Source organism: Hippopotamus amphibius, chromosome 7 (assembly GCF_030028045.1).
Source record: "Hippopotamus amphibius kiboko isolate mHipAmp2 chromosome 7, mHipAmp2.hap2, whole genome shotgun sequence".
Lineage (NCBI taxonomy): Eukaryota > Metazoa > Chordata > Mammalia > Artiodactyla > Hippopotamidae > Hippopotamus > Hippopotamus amphibius.
Window position 1 is genome coordinate 127,299,740 of NC_080192.1, and position 24,611 is coordinate 127,324,350.

Here is a 24,611-nt window from a genome sequence, read left to right on the forward strand (position 1 = left end):
TGAGTGTCCTATCCCTTCCCCACGAGGCTGCGCAGGCGCTAATCAGCATTATTTCATCTACAAGAAAGATGGAATAGTCGTCACTGTCAGCGTCATCTGTGGGTTTATTTTCACAACTCCCTTATCTGTGTACTTACAAGCAGTGACGTTTGAATTAAACACAGTGTATAATTGGATTATACCGAGTTGTTAAAATATAGAGGAAAAAGACCGCCCCCCACCCCCCCATCTTTGAATATACGGTCTTAGAAATCACTGTCTTTACCAAAATGAAAGCATTGGTTTAAAACAGCACGTGCAACATCAAAAATGGCTTGGGAGCCCTCTACAGCCCTCTCCTCTCTAGGTCATAGTGGTGTGAGGTAGGCCCATGGCAGAGCTGGTGCTACAGCTGCTTGTGATGAAATTATGCATGTTGGTTCTGGCCTTTATAACCATTTCAAAGCAAATGGAACATTACAGGAACAATTATAAATAATTGAGATTGTAAGATCGCCAAGATTACACTCTAGGTAGGATACAAAATATCTTTTAATGCCACTTTAGTCCTTTTCCATTTGGCAAACAAAATTTCTTGGCTGGCCACCTTGACTTTCACAATAACATGGTCCAGAACATAGCCCAAGCTTTGGGCATTTTTGCTGCTCAAGTCACAGCGAAGAACCTCTGAGGTGTGCTAAGCCAGTGTTTTGGGAAGTCCAACCTTCCTATGGTTTCTTTACTTAGGGTGATTTTCTTCCCCTGTTTCTCTGAGCTCGTTATTAGGGCCTTCTTAACTGTCCAGCCCCCGCCCTCCATGGTGACATCATTAAGAGCTTCTGTCTCATTTTCCTGTCTTTGTGCCTGTACAACTGCCCCCCTGGGCCTCACCAGTTCCTCACTGACATTATTGTGCCAGCCACTGACATACTGTTAAGACATCCAAGAGTTTAGTCCGTCGTACGTTGTAATGAATAATAATTACTGTTGGGTGCTGTCAGTCACCTCTGTAGCTCCAAGTTACTCCATGGTACATCCTGTGTTGCCTAGTTTTGCATGGTACCAAGATGACATCATTTTTTTTCCATCTTGACTATTACAAATTTGCATTCTTCTTTGGTGAACTACATGTACTAATTCTTCACTTTTTTCTTCATCATGGTGAAGTATTCGTGCTTATTTATGGTAGCATGAGCCAGAGAGAGTCCTTTCTTTATGGTATTTTCACTTTTCCCCTAAGTTTAGTTATTAGTCAGACTCTAAGCCTATGTATCCCATTTCTTTTGGTAAGAATGGTTTCCCTTGGTAAGATACAGGCAGATAAGATTTGAATGATTTTTATACAGTATTTACAGTCAAATTAAATTGTAGAGTTTCTCAATCCAGCAATTGTTGCTTAAAATTCAATGTAATTGTTTCTTTAAAATTTGTTTTTAGTGTGGAAAACTTCAAATATATGTGAATATACAGAGAATAGTATGGTAAACCCATACATACTATCATTTAGCTTCAACAATTATCAACTCTTGGCCACCAATCTTGTTTCATCTCTACCCCAATTCATTACTCCCATCCCCCACTGCAACCTTGGATTATTTTGAAGCAAAACCCAGACATTATATCATTTCACTCACAGTATACTCATTTTTTGATGTTAGATATTACATATTTTTTAAGAATTATGTCTTTGCTTGGTGTACAGCAGTTAATCCGTACACCATGGTCAGATTTATTCTCAGCCTTTTGTAATTAATCACTTATTAGTTTAGTGAGTAACCTGTCAGACTTTTTTCTCTTCTACGTAAGTGTATAAATGTAAGTACACATATAGTTATGTTTTATTTGTTTTGTTTGAAAAAGAGGGGGATCATACCATAGACTTTATTATAAAACTGCCTTTTTCACTTATAATTAAATGATAGAAATCTTTGTGTGACAAAACAGAGATCTGCTTCATTCTTTTGAAGAGCAGCAAGGCATTCCAGTAGACGTATACATCATAATTTTTTACCCACTCTGATAGATACGTAGGTTTCTTTTGGGGTTTTTTCTGTTATAAGCAGAGCTGAATGAACCCTGTACCTCCTATTTGCAGGCCTTTGTATGTCTGTAGGATAGGTTTAGAAAAGGAACCGCTGGATCAAGGATCTGCTGAGCTACAGTGGAACTTTGGTAGGAATAATGGCTCTACCCTGTTGTTGCACACTGATAGCTCCCTGTAACCTGTGCTCGGAGCTGCTGAGTGCAGATCTGAGGATCGGATTAGGTGAGCCATGGTGTTTCAGCTTAATGCTTGAGGATAATAGGGAACAACATATTTGTTTTGAAAACCTAAAAAGTAAATGGATATGTTAGAATGCTGGGCAGGGATGGCCTTTATGCGTAATTGACATCTCTGAGACCTTGCAGAAGTGGAAAAACCACTGAGAGAGATTGTTGCCAGGTTACAGACTCCAATGGAAGGCAGAAGAGATGGGTGGACCGGCGGGAGTGTTGGGCTATGGGTAAAGGACAATATAATAACAATAATAATCCTTAACTTTTGATTAACACGTTACAGTTTACACAGGGCTTTTACATCCATTTTCTAATTTAAGCCTCATAATAATCCTGTGCAAAAATATGAGCAGCCAAAAAAATACCGTAGAATCTCTGTGGGTGGACATTCTGGATTCTAAAATAATGAAAATGTGCGAATAGCGTTAGCCTGTAAACCACTGGACAAGATCCACTGACCAAACCGAAATGTTCAGTAAAACCAAAGACGGCAGAGCAGTAGCCTAGCCAGCCTCCCCAGGCAGAAGCAGCGGGCAGCTGCCACTAGCCACGTGCCGATACACGTCTCCCCAGGAACACAGAATGGATCAGTGCCAGACTAGCCATGGGAGAGCCACTTAGAGAACTTGTCAATGTGCACACTCTCTGATCTTACCCCCAGAGATTCTGATTCAGCGGGTTTGAGGTGGAGCCCAGAAATCAGGCATTTTAATAAGCTCTCCTAGTGAGACTGATTTGCAGCCAAGTTTGCGAACCACTGTTCTAGGAGAGTCTCTAAGGACTGCAGTTAGAGAATTTTACTCTGTGGGTCTATAGTAAATTGGGGTTACTAAACACATAAGTCAGTGGACCTGGGTAGAAGAAAGAAGACCAACCAATCTAGTTGGGTACTCTGGTGGGTAAGTATTTTGACAGAGGGAAAGCTTCCTGTGAATATAATTTCTAAATATTTTAGAAAAATTTTTACAAAGTCCCACAACAAAGGCTGTTTTTAAATATTGTGAGTTGGCATGGGGAGCTTGTGTTTCTATGGACAGAGTCCTGGCCTAGAGAGGCAACCATTTTAGAAACGACCAAACCCTGGACTTCAAGCTTGAGAACCCTGGGTAGGGACCCAGCTTAACCATCTCCAGTGTATGACCTTAAACTGACCTCATCTCTCTGAGGCTCACTTTCCTCCTCAGAAAAATGTACTTCTTCTTAACACTGTGATGGCTGTGACATTGTCATTTTTCCTCTTTATGCTGTCCCCATCCATCCTCCTCTTGTAGCCTCCTAGTCTGAGCTAGCTCTCAGCCTCTGATTGACTTTCTCCTCCTTTATCAATCTTTCCTTTATGTTCCCAGATTGCCCACAGAAGCCAAGACTGTAAGCTTTTGTGTGAATGTGTATGTTTGTGTAAGTGCAATATATTTGGAAGACATGCATAGGTATTCAAAACATGGACATGTACATGAACTTCCTACTTACCATTCTTACCAAGACATTCTAAGCTCTTCATTGTTTCCTCTCTATCGTCTCTTTTTTCCTTTCCTGGAAATTGGATTTATGAACTAGCCTTGCAACTAAGCACTTAAAGTAACCCACAGAAATGTTCACCAGCCTGCATGTTCACATTTATACATGTCCTTTCATGCCACAACATTCAAATTTTTCTTTAATGTTCTTGTTGCCCTTTGCCATAACTTTGCCATCGCCTTATAAATATTGAGGCTTGCCCTCGAAGCTGGAATGTTGTAAAGTAAAAAGTAGAGCAAATGGACATAAGAAGGAATTGATACCAGGCTATCATGGAGATTGAGATTCCAGACTTTTCTACACCTGTAACTAAGTTGATTTTTAATCTAATGGGGAAAATGGTTGTACTTGGGGATTTCCCTTACTGAATGTCCATAAATGCACCATGTTAAAAATGATAACCACTGAACCCCTTTTTCACTCCCTTGCAGTGAAAACATTGTTCAATCCAGCGCCTGCCATTGCTGACCTAGACCCCCAGTTCTACACTCTCTCAGATGTGTTCTGCTGCAATGAAAGTGAGGTAAGGATGGAAGGTTTTGCTCATTCCTTGAGAAACCAAAAGACTTTCATAAAGCAAAGAATCAGGACTTACCTCATCAACTTGAGTGCGTGTGAATTCTTGGGCATAATGAAAACATTTTTTGGTTGACTGGGATGTAGAGAAAAGGAAACTAGTGAGTCCTAGAAGAAAAAAGATTCCCTGAGTCATACGCATAATCGGGCATTTATCAAACCTCAGCTAATTTTAGTCCCCCTGCCCTCATACTATTAGTTTCTGTTTTCTTTTTTAATCATTCCATACTCTATGAACTAATTACTATTAGTATTAGAGTTGCCAGAGATAGCAAACAAAAATACAGGATGCCCAGTTAAACTTGAATTTCAGATAAACAAGGAATAATGTACTAAACATACTATAAAATTATTTGCTGTTTATCTGAAATTCAACTTTAACTGATAGTCCTATATTTTATCAAGCAATGCTAACTAATGTACAGCTCTGGAGCATTTGCTACATTCTGTTGTGAAGACCCTATGACTGCATTGGTGGACAGATATAGGTTCTTCATTGATGCCATGGGCCACTCCGTTAGGGGAGCACCCTCTTACTCCATCTGAGGGTCATAATGTATTTATCTGCATAAAATCTCTATCAATATATTCATATCGTGCCACTCATTCTGAAGCATTTTAGGAAGAAAATTTCAAAATTTTGCCTTTTATAGGCCAGACAGTATTAGACCAGCACTCTCTCCCAACACTGGGAGGCAGGACATATGCAATACAACATGCAGAGAAAGAAAGTTTACAATTAAAGAACTATAAGAGTAGTTTTCCATATGGTGCAAAGGCTGAATGAAGTTTTCTAGGATTTCCTGATCTGACTTTTATTAACTTCATCTCTCAGAACGTAAAGGAAACAAGAGAGAAAACTGCCACGAGGAAACCAATTTTAAGAAGCCACAATAGGTTATGCAATATTTTTGAGCAACCAGCATGGCCAGGCATTGTGCTACAAAAAAGGAATTGTGGGAGATCGTGATCATTTCACAATAGGAAGTTAGATTACCCTCAACTGCCAAACTGGCTTAGGTTTCCCGCTAGGTACCTACAGAGCGTCTCTATTCTTCAAACTCATCACAGCTCAAATTGCTCGTTCAATACTTCTGTCTTCTCCTGGGAGGGAATGGACATCTCTTATTCACTGTTATATCCCAGTGGCTATCTACTGCTGCATAATAAATTACCCCCAAATCTAGTGGCTTACAACAGCAGTAATTATTTATTGTCTGTCATGGTTTCTGTGGATCAGGAATTGAGACAGGACACAGCATGGCTTGTTTCTCCTCCACGCAATTTTTATTGGTTCACACATTCTATGTCAGTTTCTGCTGTACAGCAGAGTGAATCAGCCACACATAAACATATATCCACTCTTTTTTAGATCCTGTTCCCATATAGGTCATCACAGGGTATTGAATAGAGTTCCCTCTGAGATCAGTTTCCTTAAAGACCAGAGGTCATTCATGTATTCATTCATTCAGTAAGCATTTACTAGGTGCCAATTATGTGGCAAGTACATGTGTGAACCAATAAAAATTAACTTTAAAAATTTAATAGAAAAAAAAATTTTAAAGCTTAACATTCTCATGGATGACTTCTAATTATGATGACAATGTAAATTCATGCTTTAAGATATTCCCTCTGTGCCACACACAAACCAATGATATATAAATATAAAGAGACAATGAAAATATACTCACAAGCTCAAAAATGAGATAAATAACTCCACAGATCAGAAATGAAACAGAATCATAGAGCATTGTGCCCTGGGTGTGCTGTACCCCAGTCCCAGAAGCCAGCATGGGTGTGTGGAAGCTTACCTCCCATGGGTAATGGGCACTGAAAGTGTGCCACTCATGGTAGGCTGGAGCAGTGACCACGGCTAGAAACCAGAGGTGCTGGGCTAAGGCTCCCCTGCTAAGGAAAAAGAGTGGAGGAAGCTGCCATGCCTGCTGCCTGAGGCTACAGCATATAGAAGGCTCCCAACCTGCAGAGATAGGAGGACAGAGAGACTTCCTCTGATCAGGAAGAAAACCAAGACAACTGATGACTTAGCAACTGGGTTGACGGTATTGCCAATAACCCCAGAACAGGAACTCCCTGTTGCCGACCTAACACCTGGCTCTGGTTTAGAGACCCTCCGGGACCTAGTGGATGCAGCTGTAGAATCACTAGAAAGGCAGGGATAAACCTGGTGGGAGTGAAATGTGCAGACTCTCCAACTCACTGCAAGCGGAGTGAGCCTGCAGATGAAGACATGTAATGCTGCGAGAGATCAGCAGAATCAACAATCTGAAAAGTAATTTGCCCAAGATAAAATTCAAGTAATAAAACAATGCAAAAAAGACTTTAAAATAAGTATGATTAAGATTCTCATTCTTTAAAAAAGGAGAAGAAATTGTGAAAGAAAAACAGAATCAAAGCAACAGTATATGAATATGAAAACCAACCAATTGGAAGTCTTGAAAAATAGTCCTAGACAAATTTTTAAAGCACTCATTAGAAAGATAAACTTTAGACTGGAATGAAGAATTTGTGAACTGAAAGAGAATCCTGATCAATTCACCTGGAGGTAGAAAACTCAATTCACCTAGAAAGTAGCACCGAAAGAAAAATAGTTGTAACTATTAAAGAGGAAGTTAGAAAAATGAAGGACAGCTTGAAAGGCTTCAACGTGCATCAGATTGGAGTGAAGAAGAGAATGGAGGGAACTGAAGAGAAGCTATGTTAGAGGAAAGACTGCAAGGTGTTTTCTAGAACTGAGAAAAGGCATGAGCCCTCAAAAGGTCAAAAGTGTATTAAAAGTACCACATAAGATAAATATAACTTTCTACTAACATACATTTTAGTGGAACTGCATAAAATCAAGGGGTTTAATAAAGATAAAATTATTTTTAAACAGCCAGAGGAAAAAAGATTACATATAAATGTCAAGAATATCCTATCATTGCTTGTAAAAGGGGAAAATGGGAAAAAAAAACAGTGTCCATGAAAAAGAGACTAGATTTTGTTTAAACTGTAGGATATGGAATGCACTATGGAATACAGTGCAGTTTTTTTTTAAAAGCTACATATATCAAAGCTACATATATCAACAGAACTTTTAAAATGTTAAGGGGAAAAGTACATTGCTAAATAATATATACAGAAGATATTTAACTTCTTTAATGAAAAATATTGGAAGCAAATAAAGTAAAACTTAATAAACTAAAGTAAAATTTATTAAAGATGGGTTGTAGGTGCATGGGTGTTTGTGCTTTATTTTTCATGTTCAGGATTTTTCATTAAAGAATAGTTTAAAAGGGTTTTTAAACCACAAGAAATCAGTGTTTCTGAAAATAAACTATCCAGCTCAACACACATAAGTGATCCCAGTAATGAAGATCAATGCAAAACTTACAAAAAGAAAAAAGAAAGTGGCTTCAGAGTATAACCACTCAGACTGAAAGGGTCTATGGAAAAGATGGTTGGGGGATGGGGGGAGGCGGTGGTACATGTGTCAAGTTAATGAAACCCGTGCATCTGGGAAAACTGACATCAAGAGTGAGCAGACACTGTGGGATGATTTATAGGCAACAAGAAGGGTTAATCTGGGTACATTCAGAGCAAGCACAGGAAGGGATAGACCCATTCTTAGGAAGAGATAGGATATGATTAAACTGTAATAGAGAAAAGACAAAATTTGGTTATAAACTTTTTAAGTCAAAAAGTATCATATAATTCATCTAGTCCAGTGAATTTTCAGCTGCCTATCCCAGAACCATAAAGGTTCCCCGGAGATGCTGGGCGAGTGCCTTTGGAAGCCTGAAGGAATTTAGGTATGAAATTTATGGGTATGATTTATACCAAAAATCATTGGCAGTGGCCCCTTCCTTTCTTCTTTTCCTCCCTCTCCATTTCCCTTCTTTCTTTTGTGAAACTCTCTTTGCTCCTCCTAACTCTTTTTTATGAAAATCATCATAAATAAGGGAAAGTTGAATGGGCAGTACAGGGATACTGAGACCCTCTCCACCTGAACCGTTGTTCACATCTCACTTCACTGGCTTCCCCGCTCCCCGTGTGGATTTATTTTTGTTTTGGTTGAATTATTTGAGAGTAAGTTGCAGACATGATCCCTCACCCCTAAACACTTCAGCTTGCATCTCTTAAAAGGAACCACAATACCATTATGATACCCAGGAAAATTATCAGTAATTCTATATTATCATCTAATATTCACACCACACTCAAATTTCCCCAGTTGTCCCAAGAATGTCTTTTATAGCTTTTTTGTTGTCATTGTTATTATTGTTTCATTTTATTTATTTTCCTGAGCCAGTATCCCCCAAAGTTCCCCCACTTCATTGGCTGTTATGAAAAAGAAGGGAGATATCACCTAGAAAAACAGATCTAATCTAAAAGTGGACCCAGTTACTCATTCTCACCACGTTTCTTTTCTTTTTTGTGTGTTTCAGGCTGAGATTCTGACCGGCCTTGAGGTCAGCAGCCCCCCAGATGCTGCGAAGGCTGCGTTGGTGCTCATGGAAAGGGGCTGCCGGGTCGTAATCATCACCTTAGGTGCTGAAGGATGTGTGATGCTGTCACAGACAGAACCTGTCCCGAAGCACATTCCCACAGAGAAAGTCAAGGCTGTGGATACTACGGTAGGTTTTTCAATTTCAATTCTTTTTGGCCCTTGAAAATCGTCATTTAGTAACTAAGATACTGCATCTGAATTTTTGGATCATGTGGTAGAGGCCCTAAGAGGTAATATGATGGAAGAGAACAGAAGAACTATATCTTAACCCTCTCTAACCCACTGTGGGACTTTATACACGTCACTTAACCTCTCAGAGTCATCAGTAAAATTATATCCATATTATCTATATTCATTCATTCATTAAATAAGTATTTACTGAATACCTATCATATGCCAGTCATATATTAGGTACATATATATAGTGATGAAAATGACAAAGTCTCTGCCCTCATGGGGCCTAGATTTTAAACAATAAACACATTGCCGGGTCTTACGGGCCTCTTGCATGGAGTGAGATAGCAAGAAGCACTGGTTATTATATTGTAGTAATAATAGCATTACTGCATGCCTACTGTGTCTCTTTCTCATGCATCTCACTTAATCTTTACAACAACCATATGAGGCAGGTACTATTATTACCCTCATTTTACAGATTTAGAAACTTGCTCAGGATCCTAATGCAAGGAAGTAACAGAGCTGGAGGTTCACAGCTGAGACTCTTGTGTGAGGTGCTGTGTTAAGGACAAGCGGATTAAGTGGACAAGTCTTGGCTATAGAACAGGGATGAAAAGGAGACAAGTTAGAAAAAGGCTTAGGGTTCCTCTAAAGCTGGGGAAATAAAAATTATTTGTTTATGGTCTAGACTAGAAACGTAAGTAAACATCAGGGACAAGAAACTAGAGTCAAGGAAGAATAAAAATTTTAGGGTTTTTACTTATAAGAAACTGACATTATTATTTATAAAATATTTGTTTGTTTGCTTAGAAAAGACTTTAAAATGTGGCTCATTTATCAAAAAAAGAAGCCTAAGGGCATCTGAGGAAGTTTTAGACACAAATATGCATTGAAATAGATAAGTGCAAGGAATGCTTCTATTACATGAAATTACATCCTGATTGCCTTTTAAAATGTGCTTTATCAGGAATTTGATAAACTGCACTTGGTGTGTTATTCTCGTCATAGTTACTTATTTCTGAAACCATTGGTTTTTCTGTTTTGTTAAGAAGAACAGTAATCTGAATTTGAGAGATTCCCTATTAGTTCTGAAGTCAATCCTGCATTAGACTAAAACTTTTTTAGGTCCTGAACTAAAGCAGAAGAGTTTGTTCTCTTTTGCTAAAAATAAAACAAAGGGTCCTCGTGAAGCTGTCGGACCTCTGTGGCTGCCCAGAAGTGGCTCAGCCTCTGCTTCCTGAGTCTGTGTCAGTCACAACTCCTTTTGCTCATAAGCACCAGGGGCACAACTCAGACAGCTTACAAAGAACAAGGGGTTTATTTGCGGCACATACGCGGAAGGTTCGAAGATATGGCAGAATGCAGAGCCTAAACAGGACTCACTCGCTCACCCTTTCCCTTGTGGTGGGCTTTGAGCTCACACAGGTACCCTCCAGGTGGCGGTCCCTGGCAGCCCCCTACCCACACAGTGCCTCCATCGTGTCCCCATTCCAGGTGTCAAATAAAAATCAAAGAACTCTTATCAGAGGATGGGAAGTGGATACTGATCAGAGAAAAACCATCCGTGCCCACCACAGACCACTTATGTGGAAATGCACTGCTTGGGCACAGGATTAAATGACAGGGGAACGTGCCTAGGAAATGTTCTAATTTGAATCAATAGTAATAATCCTCAGTAATTTCACGCTGAAGGATTGGATTTCACAGATCATGACAGATTATAACTTTGAGCATCTTACATACAGCGGTGTGCACCAAGGAGGTTTTTACACTTCGTTGATACTGTTTTGTGCCCTTTCATTTAGTTTTGTAGCACTTGCAGTTAATTTTTAGGTTTCAGGAAAGGTGAAACAGTGAGAGTTCAGAGAGAACAGATTACTTAATGCTTGGTGGCAGGAGAGAGAAAACAGGATCAGGAAGATCAGGGCGCTGGAGCAGGATCAGCAAGTTTTCTCTGTTAAGGGCCAGATGGTAAAGTTTTAGGCTTTACAGGCCATATGCATATATGCTCTGTTACAACTACTCAGCTCTACCATGGCAGCATGAAAGCATCCATCAACAACTTTGTGTGCTACTGAAATTAAGTTAGTATTAATCTAAACTAGATTAAGTTAAGGTGTTAACTGGAATCACCAGTGCAATCACTAAGAAAAGAACAACAAACCTAAAAGAAACAAGACAATTAAAATGGTACACTAGAAAATATTTAACACAAAAGAAGACAGTAATGGAGGGATAGAGGAATAAAGAAGCTACTGGAAGATATGCTCTTGTAAAATGGGATAAAACTAAGACAGGAAGAGATGGGATCCAAGAAACAGATGATGAAACTTAAGAGAGAAGTCAGTGACAATGAAGGAATGTTCTGGGACAATAGCTGTGCAGGAAGCCCGTGCCCAGTCAGTCCAGTGTGGCGGGCTCTGGAAGGAACATCTCCCAGAAACAAAAAAGAAAAAAAGAAAAAGAAAGAAATAGTGGAATATCCACTGTGTTTGAATATGCCCAGAGATTTTTAGCCCTCTTGCAGAATTTGAGAATGAAGTAGTAACTAAGATGTAGAAAACAGGAAATGGGACCAAAAAAAAAAGCAATTTTTTTCCTCTAGGTCATCTGGAGTCTAAAGGGAAAAGGTATGATTAAGTAAATAAAAATTTTGTGCCCCACACGGCTATGAATGCATAGTCATAACAATGTAATGCCAATTATTGATTTAACCAGAAATGGAGATTATAATCACATTGTGAAAATGAAAAAATAAAGTGAGTGTGTATTTGTGGGGAAGATAAGAGAATTAAATACTCATCTTCCACAGTTGGAATTCAAGAGATAATATCTAAAACAATTTTTAAAAAGACAACTGTGTAAGCGTACTACCATAAATAGAAGATAAAATCAGAATAAACCAGTAAAAGAATTTAAAGTATCTGCCTCATAGAAATGGGAGTGGAGAGGAGTGGGGCACTTACACTTTACACTTTGTCTTTTTAAGCTATGAGTAGGGATGTCTTGAATTTTTTTTTTTATTGGCAAAACACAATGAGATACTATTTCACACCCACTAGGATGGCTATAATCAAAAACAATAGCAACTGCTGACTAGGATGTAGAGAAATCAGAACCCTCAAGCACTGCTGATAGGGATAGAAGATGGTGTAGCCACCTGGAGGTGCTTCAAATAGTTAAATTTAGAGTTATAACAGACTCAGCACTTCTACTTCCAGGTATATAACCAAGAGACATAAAAATATATATATGTTACACAAAACCTAATACACAAATGTTCATGATAGCCCCAAATGGAAAACAAACCAAATTTTCATCAACAGATAAATGGATAAATTGTGGTATATACATATGATGGAATCTTATTCACCCATAAAAAGGAACACTGATACATGCTATGCCGTGGATTAACCTCTAGAACATTATACTACGTGAAAGAAGTCGGACATAAAAGGCCACATTTTGTATGCTTCCATTTATACGAAATATCCAGAGTAGGTAAATCTATGGAAACAGAAAGTAAATTGACAGTTACCAGAGACTGGAGAGAAGGGAGAATGGGGAGTGACTCCTGATGGGCACAGGGTTCCTCTTTGGGGTAATGAAAATGTCCTAGAATTAGATAGTGGTGATGGTTGCACAACCTTGTAGATAGGCTCAAAACCACTGAATTGTGCACTTTTTTAAGGGTGAATTTTAGGGTATGTGTATTATATCTCAGTTGAGAAGACAAAGGACAAACAAAAACAACAAAAAGGTACTTCACTAAGGAATGGATACTCTTGTGATAAAGAATCTTCCACTTAATTGCTCTACTGAATCTACTGACTGGGCACTCAACATTCCCCAGTGGAACGGAGGCGACACAGGAAACAAGGGTGTTATTTTCTGGGTGTAGAATCTCCCTCAGCTTTTTTATGCTGTCTCTTTCCTCTCATCCGGCACTCTCATTATTAAAATTCTTGCCTGTCCTGCACACAGCTGTTCAGCCTCTTTGTAAGTCTCTTAAAAAGGAGCTAATTCACCTGGTGAGGTGAGGAACTCCCAGAGAGGCATTTTCTTCTGAACAAATGGGCTCTTTCACTTTCCTGTCAGGAGGGTATTATTTGTTCTCAAGTGGTTTGTAACCTTCTTGCTTTTCTCCCCCTCCTCATCCCTTATGATGGACACCTTAACAGAAAGTCCTGCTGTGCAACCTAAATACAGCCAGTTTTTATTTGCCAATCAGACCTCAGTAAAGCTTGGGGGGAAATCAATAAACCAATAAATTGGGGATGGCATGGATGGTGGAGACCTCTTTTGGCACGTTGCCCACTAGGGACAGCCTGTCCTAGGAGGATCCATCGCCCGCTCTACGCCGTGCCTCTGCAGACTGCTGTGTTCAGTTTTGCCTCAGTGTTAATGGTTGGATATATCGCTTCTATTTTTACATCCGTTTGTCCCGTTGTACTAGAGTGAGATGGTGGCAGTAGCTGCAGATGTCGTCGGCTTAGTTTGGAAGACATGACAGATGTGACTCTTTTCCCATCTCTGGCACTCGTGTCCTCACTCAAGCCCTTCCAACGTAAAGGTCAGGGGCTTTGCCTTCTTGTGTTCAGGACTGCACTGAATATTCGCTCCATTGTCAGAATCACACACATATAAACATGGTGATACTTTAGGATTATTGTGATAGTGTGATATATTGTAACATTAATTATCCTTGGCCTAGAGGCTCTGTAAAATTCCTGATGTATAAATTTCTACATGTAAACAGTTAAGTCCTAGAATCTACGTTGACACTCTTAATTTCAAGAATTCAGCCCATAGGCTAAATCTGTCTTCTCAAGAACCACTTGCTTTGTCGTAAATCATAATTCAGGGTATATAAGTAAGCTGAGAGCAATCAAAAGCCAGGGGCATGGGGGATTCATCTTCCCTACTTTTATTCCTTTCTTTCTTTGCATTACTTTTGAGTCCTGTAGGATTCACGGTTGGTGCGGCACTAGGCACATCAGCTTAGCTGCATGGGTGCCCTCAAGGGACAACTCATGGCTCGAGAATCAGCTCCAAACTGGAGATGGCACCCACAGGAAGTGGCATCATTTCTGTTAAAGTTGGCATGGACGTACTCATGAGGGCGGGGTGATTGCTGGGGCCGGTGGGTTACCCACAGCTTTCCAAGGTAACCTCCTTGGTGTGCTGTCCTCATCCTGGAATCTGGCCCTCAGCCATCCAGGCTGCTCTCAAGGATAGGCTCCTGTTAATCCACGTCTGGGGTACCATCCTCAGATGTGAATTAACTGAATGACTGAATGATAGTTCAGTCTTCAAAAATCCAATATCTTAAGGGCCATTATTTCCATCTTGGTGTGACCTTGCCCCCCGTCTATACCCTCTTCCCATCCCCTGCTGCCTGGCCATTTCTCAGATGTGATTAGGACCAGTGGATTTAGGTGCTGTTTCCTGCTGAGCCACAGTCTTGCGCAGAGGACCGGGTACTCACCAGGTCCCATGTGGCACTGCCAGCGGCAGTCTTTGTGACGCTCCTTAAACTGTGTTTCCCCAGCAAACCACTCTTTCCTTCTCCCAGCTCCCTCTTTCTGATCAACGTGTGCGTTCTTTGCATTTGTTGGTAGTTGGTAGCGTTTCTGAGGGGTCTTTGTAGCTCAATAGTCATTTTGTCCTTGAATAGAGACGGTGCACATTTCTGCCCAGAAGCATCTCTTACAGCCAAAATGTGTGAGTGCCCCTCACTGGTGACTGCCAATACTCCAGAAAGGGGTGGGCCATAAAACACAGTAGGTAAAGAATGATACAGTCTCGGGTGCCGAAGAGGTAACTGTAAAATAACAAGGCTAACTTTAACGTCATGTCAGTTTATTATCCAAGAAGTGACTTGTTTCCTTCAAATTTTGACCTTGGGAACCTTCGGAAAATTAAGTGTATATGGATACTGCCAATACTCAAAGTACCTTGGGAAATGCTCTTTTAGAATTGCTTTGAGAGCCTTCATCACCTTCACCCCCCGCCCCATCACTCTATTATTTTTTTCACTTTTTACTCATGAAATTAATACATGCTTGATGTTCAGGAGGAGAAAAGAGCAGACGACACAGAAAGGTATAAAAAAGAAAGTCGGATATTCATGATCCTACCACTTAGATGTAACCACTGTTAACATTTTAGTGTAAATCCATCCAGATTTTTCTATGCATAATTTTGAATATCTGTACTTTTGAATATCTGTTAACAGCAAACTCAAATATTTTCAGCAGCAAAGGATTAATATGTGTAATTATGGGAAGGCTCTAGAACTCAAAAAAAAAAGTCAAACATTTCCTTAGAATAATGTAAATAGGCAATTCACTGAAGAAGAAATACAAAAGATAAAGAAATGGGACACTTCGATCCCACAAGAAATCAGGAATACGCAAATCAAAATAACAGTGAGATTCCCTTCACTGCCCATCAGGTCAACAAAAAATAAAAATTGATAATGTCAAAGTCCAAATAAATTGGAAAACATATGCACTCATGTAATTCTGGTGGGAGTATAAATTCACAGAATGTTTTCGGAAGGCAATTTGACAATACCAATTTTTAAAATATGTTTTCCTTTTGACCTAGTATATCTCCTTCTAAGAATCTGTCCTACAGAAGTGTTCACATATATAAATATTTGTACAAGAATGTTTATTTCAGCTTTGTTTGTAATAACCAAAAAATCCATTAGACAGGTCTACATCCTCATCAGTAGGAGAAGCTCAAATGATAATACTACAGTGCCACTGATTTAAAAATTACTCTCTGTAAGTAAAAGTATAATTTAAAGTCAAACAAAACAAAACCACCAAAACCTGTTCCCCATTACTCATGGGAAGGGGAATAGTTTGGAGGATAGGAAAGTGTTATAAAGGAGGACCTCTGTTTACTCCATATTCTTCTTAATTTTGCGTTTTTCCATAAACCTGTATTTTTCATGTATTACTTTGACATCTGGAGTAAATATGACTTTGGGACTTAGCAAAAAACTATCTGGAGTCACTTCTAGCAAGTAAGATAGGTGATATGATTTCTCAAAGGGCAAACTGGGCATTATTCTCACAAAGGAGCTAGATTGGCCACAGTTCACTCTTGGTTTCATAAAGAAGCTCTCAAGCTTTCCCATATCTCTATATATGTAGGCTGAGTAGCTCTTTGACTTAGGATGACCTCTAAATGGATACAGTCCTGATGCCAAAGAAACAGATCTACATGACCTTCAGATCCACAGCACTTGAGCCTCCGTAAATCTGGATATTTCACTATACACTTTTGACAGTTTTTTTCTTAATCTTTCTAAAGAAACAATTTTCCTCAAAACGTGTTATTTTATACAGTTTCCTTTTGGAAATATCAGAATAAATGTCAAAGCTGCACTGTTTCTGTTCGTCACTCAAATGCGCTGCAGATCTTCAGAGAAACGTCACTCATGCTGAAGTTTTCTTTCTGAATGAGTCTGCTTATATATCTCAGTTTAACTCTTCAGCCCTCATTCTCACAACTGATAACAGGATGAATGATCCAGACTGTGGCTTTACACATTTCTTGGTCTTTGGCTAATGGATGACCTGGAGGAGCCGTAAAAGGGGCCAGGCCACAGGAGATGCCTCATGTTGAGGTACTTAATAGTTCATGTACTTCATCATTCACGTACCTCCGATTTGAAACAGAGCTGAATGGAAGGGCTCATGAGGGATGGAGGAATATACATATCACAAGCCTTTGAACGGAATTGTGCTCCCCCCAAATTTATATGTTAAAGCCCTAACCCCCAAAGTGACTGTATTTGGAGATAGGACCTATAAGAAGGTAATTAAGATTAAATGAGGTTATAAGAGTGGAGCCCGCCCTGATCCCAATAGGATTAGTGTCCTTATAAGAAGAGACGCCAGAGAGCTCACTCTCTCTGTGTGTGCATTCAAAGAGTTCATGTGAGCATATAGCAAGGTGGCGGCCTCCTGCAAGCCAGAAGAGGCCTCAGAATGAAACGTATCTTGCCAGCACCTTGATCTTGGACTTCCAGCCTCCAGAACTGTGAGGAATACATTTCTGCTGTTTAAGCCGCCTAGTCTGTGGTATTTTGTTATGATGGCCCAAATAGACTAACAAGCACAAGAAAGTAAATCAGCGTGCTTCAGAAGTGACCTAAAGTGAATGCTGAAAGATCAGCTCTTCTGTGAGGAAAAACATAAGCTGAAGCAAACTAACAATATCAGCCTAAATCACCTTTTTCGTGGAATATCTCAAGGGTTTTGCATATGATTCAACTGTAATCATTGGTCCCAGTGGCTAAGAGTAGACAGTGCCCTGGGTTCAAATCCTAATTTAACCAGGAACCTGCAGACAGTTTTGGGCAAATGACTCATTATGTTTGGGGCTCAGGTTGTGCATCCAAACATGATGTGTCTGGAGTGGGTGATCTCTGAGGTGTCTTCAATCTCTGAAATCCCTTGATTCTTATAGATTCTTGGGGACATGAGTATCCTTTGGCTAATAATGAAAAGCGGGGCACTACTCTAGGCCAGGCTTTGTGCTGGACTCTTTATGCATTTTCTCACACACTCAGAACAACCCTGCAAGACGGGCTAATGCCCACTTTAGAGAGGAGGAGGCTATAAGCAACCTGCCCAGAGTTATCCAGCTGTTAAGTTGGCAGAGCCAGGAACTGATTCTAGGTCTGTCTGCCTGTCTGCCTGACTCTAACATCCATGTACTCCTTAACACACCCTCTTGATGTGGTGGCAGTCTGCCTAGTGTCCAGTCTCTCCTATTTGGCATTCCAGCACAAACTCCTCGTCACTGTCATGATATATATAGGCTTCTGTAAATTGCTCCATTTCCCCAGATTTTCAGAAACTTCCAGATCTTGCAAAAGCACTGCCTGCTTGGTGCAGTACAGTGCAGCTCACTTAAATGCATTAACCCATGTATAGTCCTAAGAACAGTGCCTGACTCATGTAAGCACTCAGTACATCTAAGTGCTCATTCATAGGTCCCTATGTGCCTAAATGTTCACTTTACCTGGATCTTTTTCTTTGCGGGGCGGGGGGGGGGGGGGGGGGGGGTGGGCAGGGGAAGTAGCCAGGTAGCTTGCATTATTCACCATTAATAGGGTAGGTATAACCTTGGCTCTGTACATTACCGGAGAGAAACCCAGGTCCCACTGCCGTTCAACTCCAGTATCTTCCTGTCCAGGGCAAGGAGCTGGGTTGCATGAATGGCAGTGTGGCAGGATGGTGCCAGGCTAGATATCAAAGGTTCAGGCACAGATCACTTCATTCATTCTTGTCTTTGAATGATCAAGGAGGAGAGGTGCACCACTCCTAGAGTCTGTAACCAAAACATCTTTTCATTAAACTTCTTTAGTAAGGGCCTGAACTGCTAACTAGAGAGGCTAAGAAAAATATAATTCTTCTTTTTTAAACTTCCCAAACTAGTTCTCCAGTTTAAGGAAAGAAAAAACACTACTCCTGCCCTGCCTAGAAAACTCCTACCCATCCTCAAGGTCCAGCTCAGAGAGTTGTTCTTAGGCAACCCCAATGCTTAATGTAATGCCTGGCATTTAATAACAGCCCCTCTTGAAATAACAAAAGAGTTCCAGTTCCTTCTGGGAAAGTAACTAGTGTGTGTGGAAAAGTCACTTAGTCCCACTGAGCCCTAGTATTCTCAGGGCACTAGGAGATCTACAGGATTCCTTATAGTCCTTCAGTGCCACACTGAATATGCCAAGAGAAAGAACCAGTCTCAGATACAAATGCTCTTTTTTAATGATTTGCAAACAAAATAATTACCCAGTTTCCCATTTTAAAACATACCCTTAGGAGGGGGCGGGGGGTGAAGGGGAAACTGAGATGAAGCGAGAGAGTAGCACAGACATATATATACTACCAACTGTAAAATAGTCAGTGGGAAGTTGTTGTATAACAAAGGGAGTCCAACTCGAGGATGGAAGATGCCTTAGAGGACTGGGGCAGGGAGGGTGGGGGGAATTCGAGGGGGGGGAGTCAAGGAAGGGAGGGAATACGGGGATATGTGTATAAAAACAGATGATTGAACCTGGTGTACCCCCAAAAAAATAAAAAAATAAATAAATAAATAAATAAAAAACATACCCTTAGGGCTTCCTAGGTGGCGCAGTGGTTAAGAATCCGCCTGCCAATGCAGAGGACATGGGTTCGATCCCTGCTCCAGGAAGATCCCACATGCCACAGAGCAATGAAGCCCGTGTGCCAAAAAAAAAAAAAAAAAAAAAAAAAAAACCATACCCTTAGATTATTTTACCTGCAGTCATAGAAAGGCCAGCCCCCCCAAAAAAGTTACAGAGGGTAAATGACATCTCTGAAATTGGCATCATAGAATAAATAAAATCCATATCCAAATGAGGTTCTGAAATAGCCATCTCGGCCTTAGGAATGATACCAATAAATGGGCATGATGTCTGTGCAAACTCTGCTGACTCTGGCTGCCAGAAAAGATGAAGATGACAAAAAGGAGTTCACTGACTATTAAATTAAAAAAAAAAATTAAAAAAAAAAAGGACAGAGGACAAGGTAATTGCTAAAGAGACTGATCGACAAGGCACAAGACATCTGTCGTGCCGGGGGGCCGTATTAACTCTATTACATTACTTCCACGTCAGCAGATCACCTCATTTACTAGCTAATCAGGCAGAATTAAACATTTTAAATTATCTTTCTTAATCCTGCATGTGATCATTTGAAAACTCAGGGCTCTAAAAATCTAATTGTAACTGCTTACCAGAAATGTCATCTTCACTTTGAGGAACTGAACCAGGGCCAGATACAAGGCTGTTTTTTCCGTTTTCCTAAAGTACCGTCCCATGGCGAGAACCGGACTTGCATGTACACGTGCCTAATGCTGAACATCTTAGGGGCTCCCAAGGGGATCTGGGACCCCTGGCCCTGCTTCAGAACTCATGATGGCCAGAGACTAAAAGAAGAGCAATGGTAGGGGAGAAGAGGGGCGTGGGGGTGGTTGGGGTGGATGTAGAGGAAAAAACAACTGTTAACACCTTAGCAAAAGTCAGGAGAGCAAAATCTAAATCTAGATTTAGAGTGTTCTGTGGGCCTAGAGGGTACCTAATTGAAGGGACAGGAAACAGTACCTCTCCCAGTAAGAAGGGATGGTATGAGGTTGTGGAGGATTGCTTACCCATCTGCGATTAAGACTTCTTAGCTTCCTCCACCTAAGCTCCTCTTCTCCTCGCTCCTTCAGTGTCCTGGACATTAGTGTGAAGACATGCCAGTGAGCTGGTAGTCTGCTCCTTGCCCATCTTCCTAGGATGCTGCAGTAGTGTCCTCGGGAGCAGAGCTGCCAGGGCTGTACTGCAGGTCTCCTAAGTGGTTTCCACTGTAGGAAGATGTTTCTTGGGTAGGCCAAGAATTATAAGGAGGTAAAAGAACCTTTTGGAGCCAAACTGTAGAGCCCAGTGAGCTGGAGCCACGCTCATTGCCCGCAGTGCCCACTGCTGCTGATAGAGGTGGACAAGGAAGTGAGAAGACAGCTGTGTGGGCCATAGCTTGCTGAACATCTGTCTGCCCTTTGTGTGAAAGTATGAATATGTGTGTTAGCGGTGTGTATACTTTGTGTACTTTCAATGTTGATGATGTGTGCTCCGTGTGAATAATCTATGAGTGGCATGAACACCAAGTGTTTGTGTGTGGGGGAAAGTAAATGTACTTAAAGGGGTAACTAGTCACTCACTTTCCTCCTCCCACTTCCATTCCTTTAAAATCTATGGGAGTGCGTCATACGATTGGACAAGCCCTGAAAAAGCTATGTGATTTGTGAATAGACGGGATCCAGAGGTTAGGTGAATTACATCTCCCCTGAAAGATTCTCTAAAAACTGAAATTTTTATATGCTTTTCCATCCTTGGTCAAAACAAACCAAAATTGGGAAAAGAAAGATCATGGTTACATTTGCTAGGTGACTTCCCTATGACTATCCTGTTCCCAGTAAGGAAAATCCTCTTTCCTCTACTGAGTCTTCTCTTCACCTTTTAGGTTTAGCATGTGGGAATCTAATTAGAAACACATTAGGACGAACAATAGTATTATTTTGTAAGACTTTCTCTTGATCTTTGCCATTCTGCAGTTTTACTGCAGTGAATCCAGATCTGAATTTATTCTTTTTTTTTTTATTGGCTGTGTTGGGTCTTCATTGCTGCGTGCAGGCTTTCTCTAGTTGTGGCGAGCGGGGGCTACTCTTTGTTGTGGTGCGCAGGCTCCTCATTGTCTTCTCTTGTTGCGGAGCATGGGCTCTAGGTGCGTGGGCTTCAGTAGTTGTGGCACATGGGCTCAATAGTTGTGGCTCACAGGCTCTAAAGCGCAGACTCATAGTTGTAGCGCACGCGCTTAGTTGCTTCGCGGCATGTGGGATCTTCCTGGAGCAGGGATTGAACCCATGTCCCCTGCATTGGTAGGCAGATTCTTAACTACTGCACCACCTAGGAAGCCCTGAATTTATTCTTATTTATACTGCTTATGACTCTTTCTTCTTCTTGAATCTCAGTATTTGTGTTTTTCATCAATTCTGAAAAATCCTCAACCATTCTCTCTTTCATTATTGCCTCTCCTCTATTTTCTCAGTTCTCTCCTTCTGGCCCCTATAAGGTATATCTTAGACCTTCTCTTTTGTATTCCTCACGTCTTTTAAAACTACTGGAGAGAGAAGCCTAAATAGTGTTTCTTCATAGTCAGGATCCTGGGGCTTCCTGGCACTTTATTCTTGTAGTTCCAGGGTTGATGAAACAAAAGTGCCCTCTAGAACTGAAAACAGCTCTTTAAAAAATGGAAGAGACAAAAAAAAAAAAAAAAAAAAAAAAAAAATGGAAGAGACGCCTGTGGAAAATTATGGCAAAAGGGGTGAGGATCACCCTGCTGCGTGCTCATTTCTTCACACTTGCCGTGAATTTTCTGCGTATGTTGCTGTGGTAGGGACACACTGGCGTGATAAGACAGACCCTGGCCACAAAGAGCTTCAGTCTAGAAGGGTCTGTGGCCCACACAGTCAGAATGAGAAGGGCCGTGATGGGGACACTCCCGAGGTGCCGTGGGAGTGCAGTTGAGGGGCCCACCTGGCCCAAGGAGCCCAGCGAACCTGCTTCAAGGGCCAGGGAAGGAGATGAGCTGAAGGCTAAGTCTTCACCATGGTGAAGAGTAACCCAGGCAGGGGCAGAAGCTCATGAAAAGGCCCAGAGGCAAGACAGCAGGTCCTGTTTGTGCCTTTGCAAGCAGTTCCGATTGGAAAGAGCTCAGAGCACAGGAAGGGTGGGAAAGGATGAGGTACAGCTGGAACAGGGGTGGGTCGTGAAGGGCTTTGTTTGCCACTCCTAGGAATTTGCACTTTCTCCCGAGGGCAGTGGGGAGCCACTGATACAAGGTTAAGCAAGGGGTAGATTTGATCAGATCTACACTTTATAAAAAGACTAACACGGCTGCTGTGTGAAGAATAAATTGAAGATTACCATACTGGAGGCACGGAGAACCATCCAAAGACTGTTGCATTGATCTGAGCGATTACGGCAGCCTGGACTAGGAAGGTAACAGAGGGGATGTGGAAAAGTGGGTTTAAGAATTCTTAAGAATTCAGAGGATACCCCCTCTTCAAAGAAAGAAGAATTCAGAGGACATAATGGTAGTTCATTTCCTTTAAAAAAAAAAATGGGAGGGGGTGCTAAGTTAGATGCTTATTTCATAGTCAAAACAAATAGATCATTCTATCAGTCTCCATGGTTCTCAGCATTTTTTTGAGCCCTGACTCATCTAAGAGCTAAAACCTACTCCCATTTGAAACAGTTCATATCATCAGTGATTCTCTGCAGATGGCACAGGAAGACGCCTGTGTAATTTACAAAAAAGAAAATGAAATGAAATGCTCTGGTGATTCCTATGTGCCCTTCTACTGGGCATGGCTGGCTGCCTGCCACCATTTGGGGGAATCACTGATCTATGCAACAGAGAAACATTTGGAGCAGAAACTTATCCTTCATTTAAAGTAAATAACATTTGAAGGAAACTCTTTTGCAACATAATGCTAGTTCAGATATCTCTCACCCTACCACCTGTGCCCTAGACACTAGCTTACTCCTGATAGAGACACAGCCTTCACGCAACTACACACTCCCCTTGATGAAGTGACAAATCAGCCAGTATGTGATGAACTGGGGTTGTGCAGACAGAAATACCAGGTATTCCAGCCAAGGCGCATACAGTGTGCTGTGAATCACCCACACCAGCTCTCAGCAGTTAGATTCACAGAACAATTGCTCAGTTCCTTCCTTCGTCTTCACAGTGTAGACCTGGCCCGAGACCCAGGAGTGAAACAGCAACTGTAAGGAAGCAGAAACATTATAAATAACCCAGAGAACCCTTTTATAACAGCAACTGCCTGCTGATTTTGTGGCCTAACAGCTCAAGCAAAAAAAGGATATAAATACAATATTGTGCAATGACTAATTACTCAAAATGTTGTGCATCAGCAGAAGTGGGACCTGTGGTTGGTGCTAATATTATCAGATGCCTTTGCTGTTTAATAATCTGAGAGCTCTATATCATTTAGCATGCAGTTTTCACAGAGAACAATGATTTTATTTCAAGTACCTCTCACTGAAATAAAAAAGCAGCTGTTAGAAGATGAACATTTGGCAGAAAATGTTTTAACAGAATCTTTTGAGTGATACTAAATCATATTGGATTAACTGTTTTCTGTCTAGAACAGTGGAGTCACAAAGAAAAAAGATCGCTGACCACAGAAGGCAAGGGCAGTCTTTAGAACCCAGTGAATCACTTACAGACATTTCAGTTTCAAGTGCCATTTATTCACCAATATATAAAGTTATTTATATACAAAGCTTCCATTAATAGTGCCTGAAGAATGGGCCTTTTTTATTCCAGTTTTAGCTCATACTCAGGATTCTACTTCTCTTTCATTAATAATGAAATTCTTTAAATTATAGAAGAAATTAATACACCACAGACATTTTGGCAGAATGGGGTTTTTTAGCAGTCTTAAGCCTCCACAGGCTATGCTGTGTGCCTAGCATGCTGAGCGCATGCCGGCCCTGCCCTTGAAGAGGCGCCAGGGCAGTCTGCTGGGCTCCTGGCCCGCCCACTCCCAGGCTGCTAGAGCAGAGCTGAACCCCAGGTGGACAAGAGACCTGCACAGGTTCTCCAAGCTGGCCGGCCGCTGTCAAACTAGGGCTGTGCTGGAGGGGAAGTGACATCATGACATGGCTGCTTGGGCAGAGCCGTTGGCAGCCAGAGGACATGATCGAGCTGCTTTCATGTGGCCATACTGATCCAGGAACATTTTTCACATGAAGTTATTATCACTAAATCATAAAACTCTCCTCTTTTCTGAACAGTCAAGCCATGTGCAGAGCAAAGAGGTTGACCTTACTCCCAGCTCCCACTCTTGGGATGGAGTGGGTGATGGGTAAATATTAAAAATGGGGGGTTTTCAGAGATGGCTGAGGATTGCTTATAGGATGAAGCTAGCTCAAAACAGCTTCCTCAGAAGGTCCAGT

General features: G+C 41.0%; 1 protein-coding gene across 5 annotated transcripts in view; it reads left to right on the forward strand.

Moving 5' to 3' along the window:
* RBKS (ribokinase) overlaps positions 1 to 24,611 on the forward strand; it is a 99,570-nt gene that overhangs the window by 46,442 nt on the left and 28,517 nt on the right. For 4 of the 5 annotated variants that reach the window (XM_057743699.1, XM_057743698.1, XM_057743701.1 and 1 more), the window contains exons 6-7: positions 4,206 to 4,297; positions 8,796 to 8,984. In XM_057743699.1, coding sequence (XP_057599682.1) covers positions 4,206 to 4,297; positions 8,796 to 8,984 — 281 coding nt within the window. Of the gene's footprint in view, positions 1 to 4,205; positions 4,298 to 8,795; positions 8,985 to 13,490; positions 13,567 to 24,611 lie in introns of those variants that run through there. The other variant, XM_057743700.1, reaches the window with a different exon arrangement.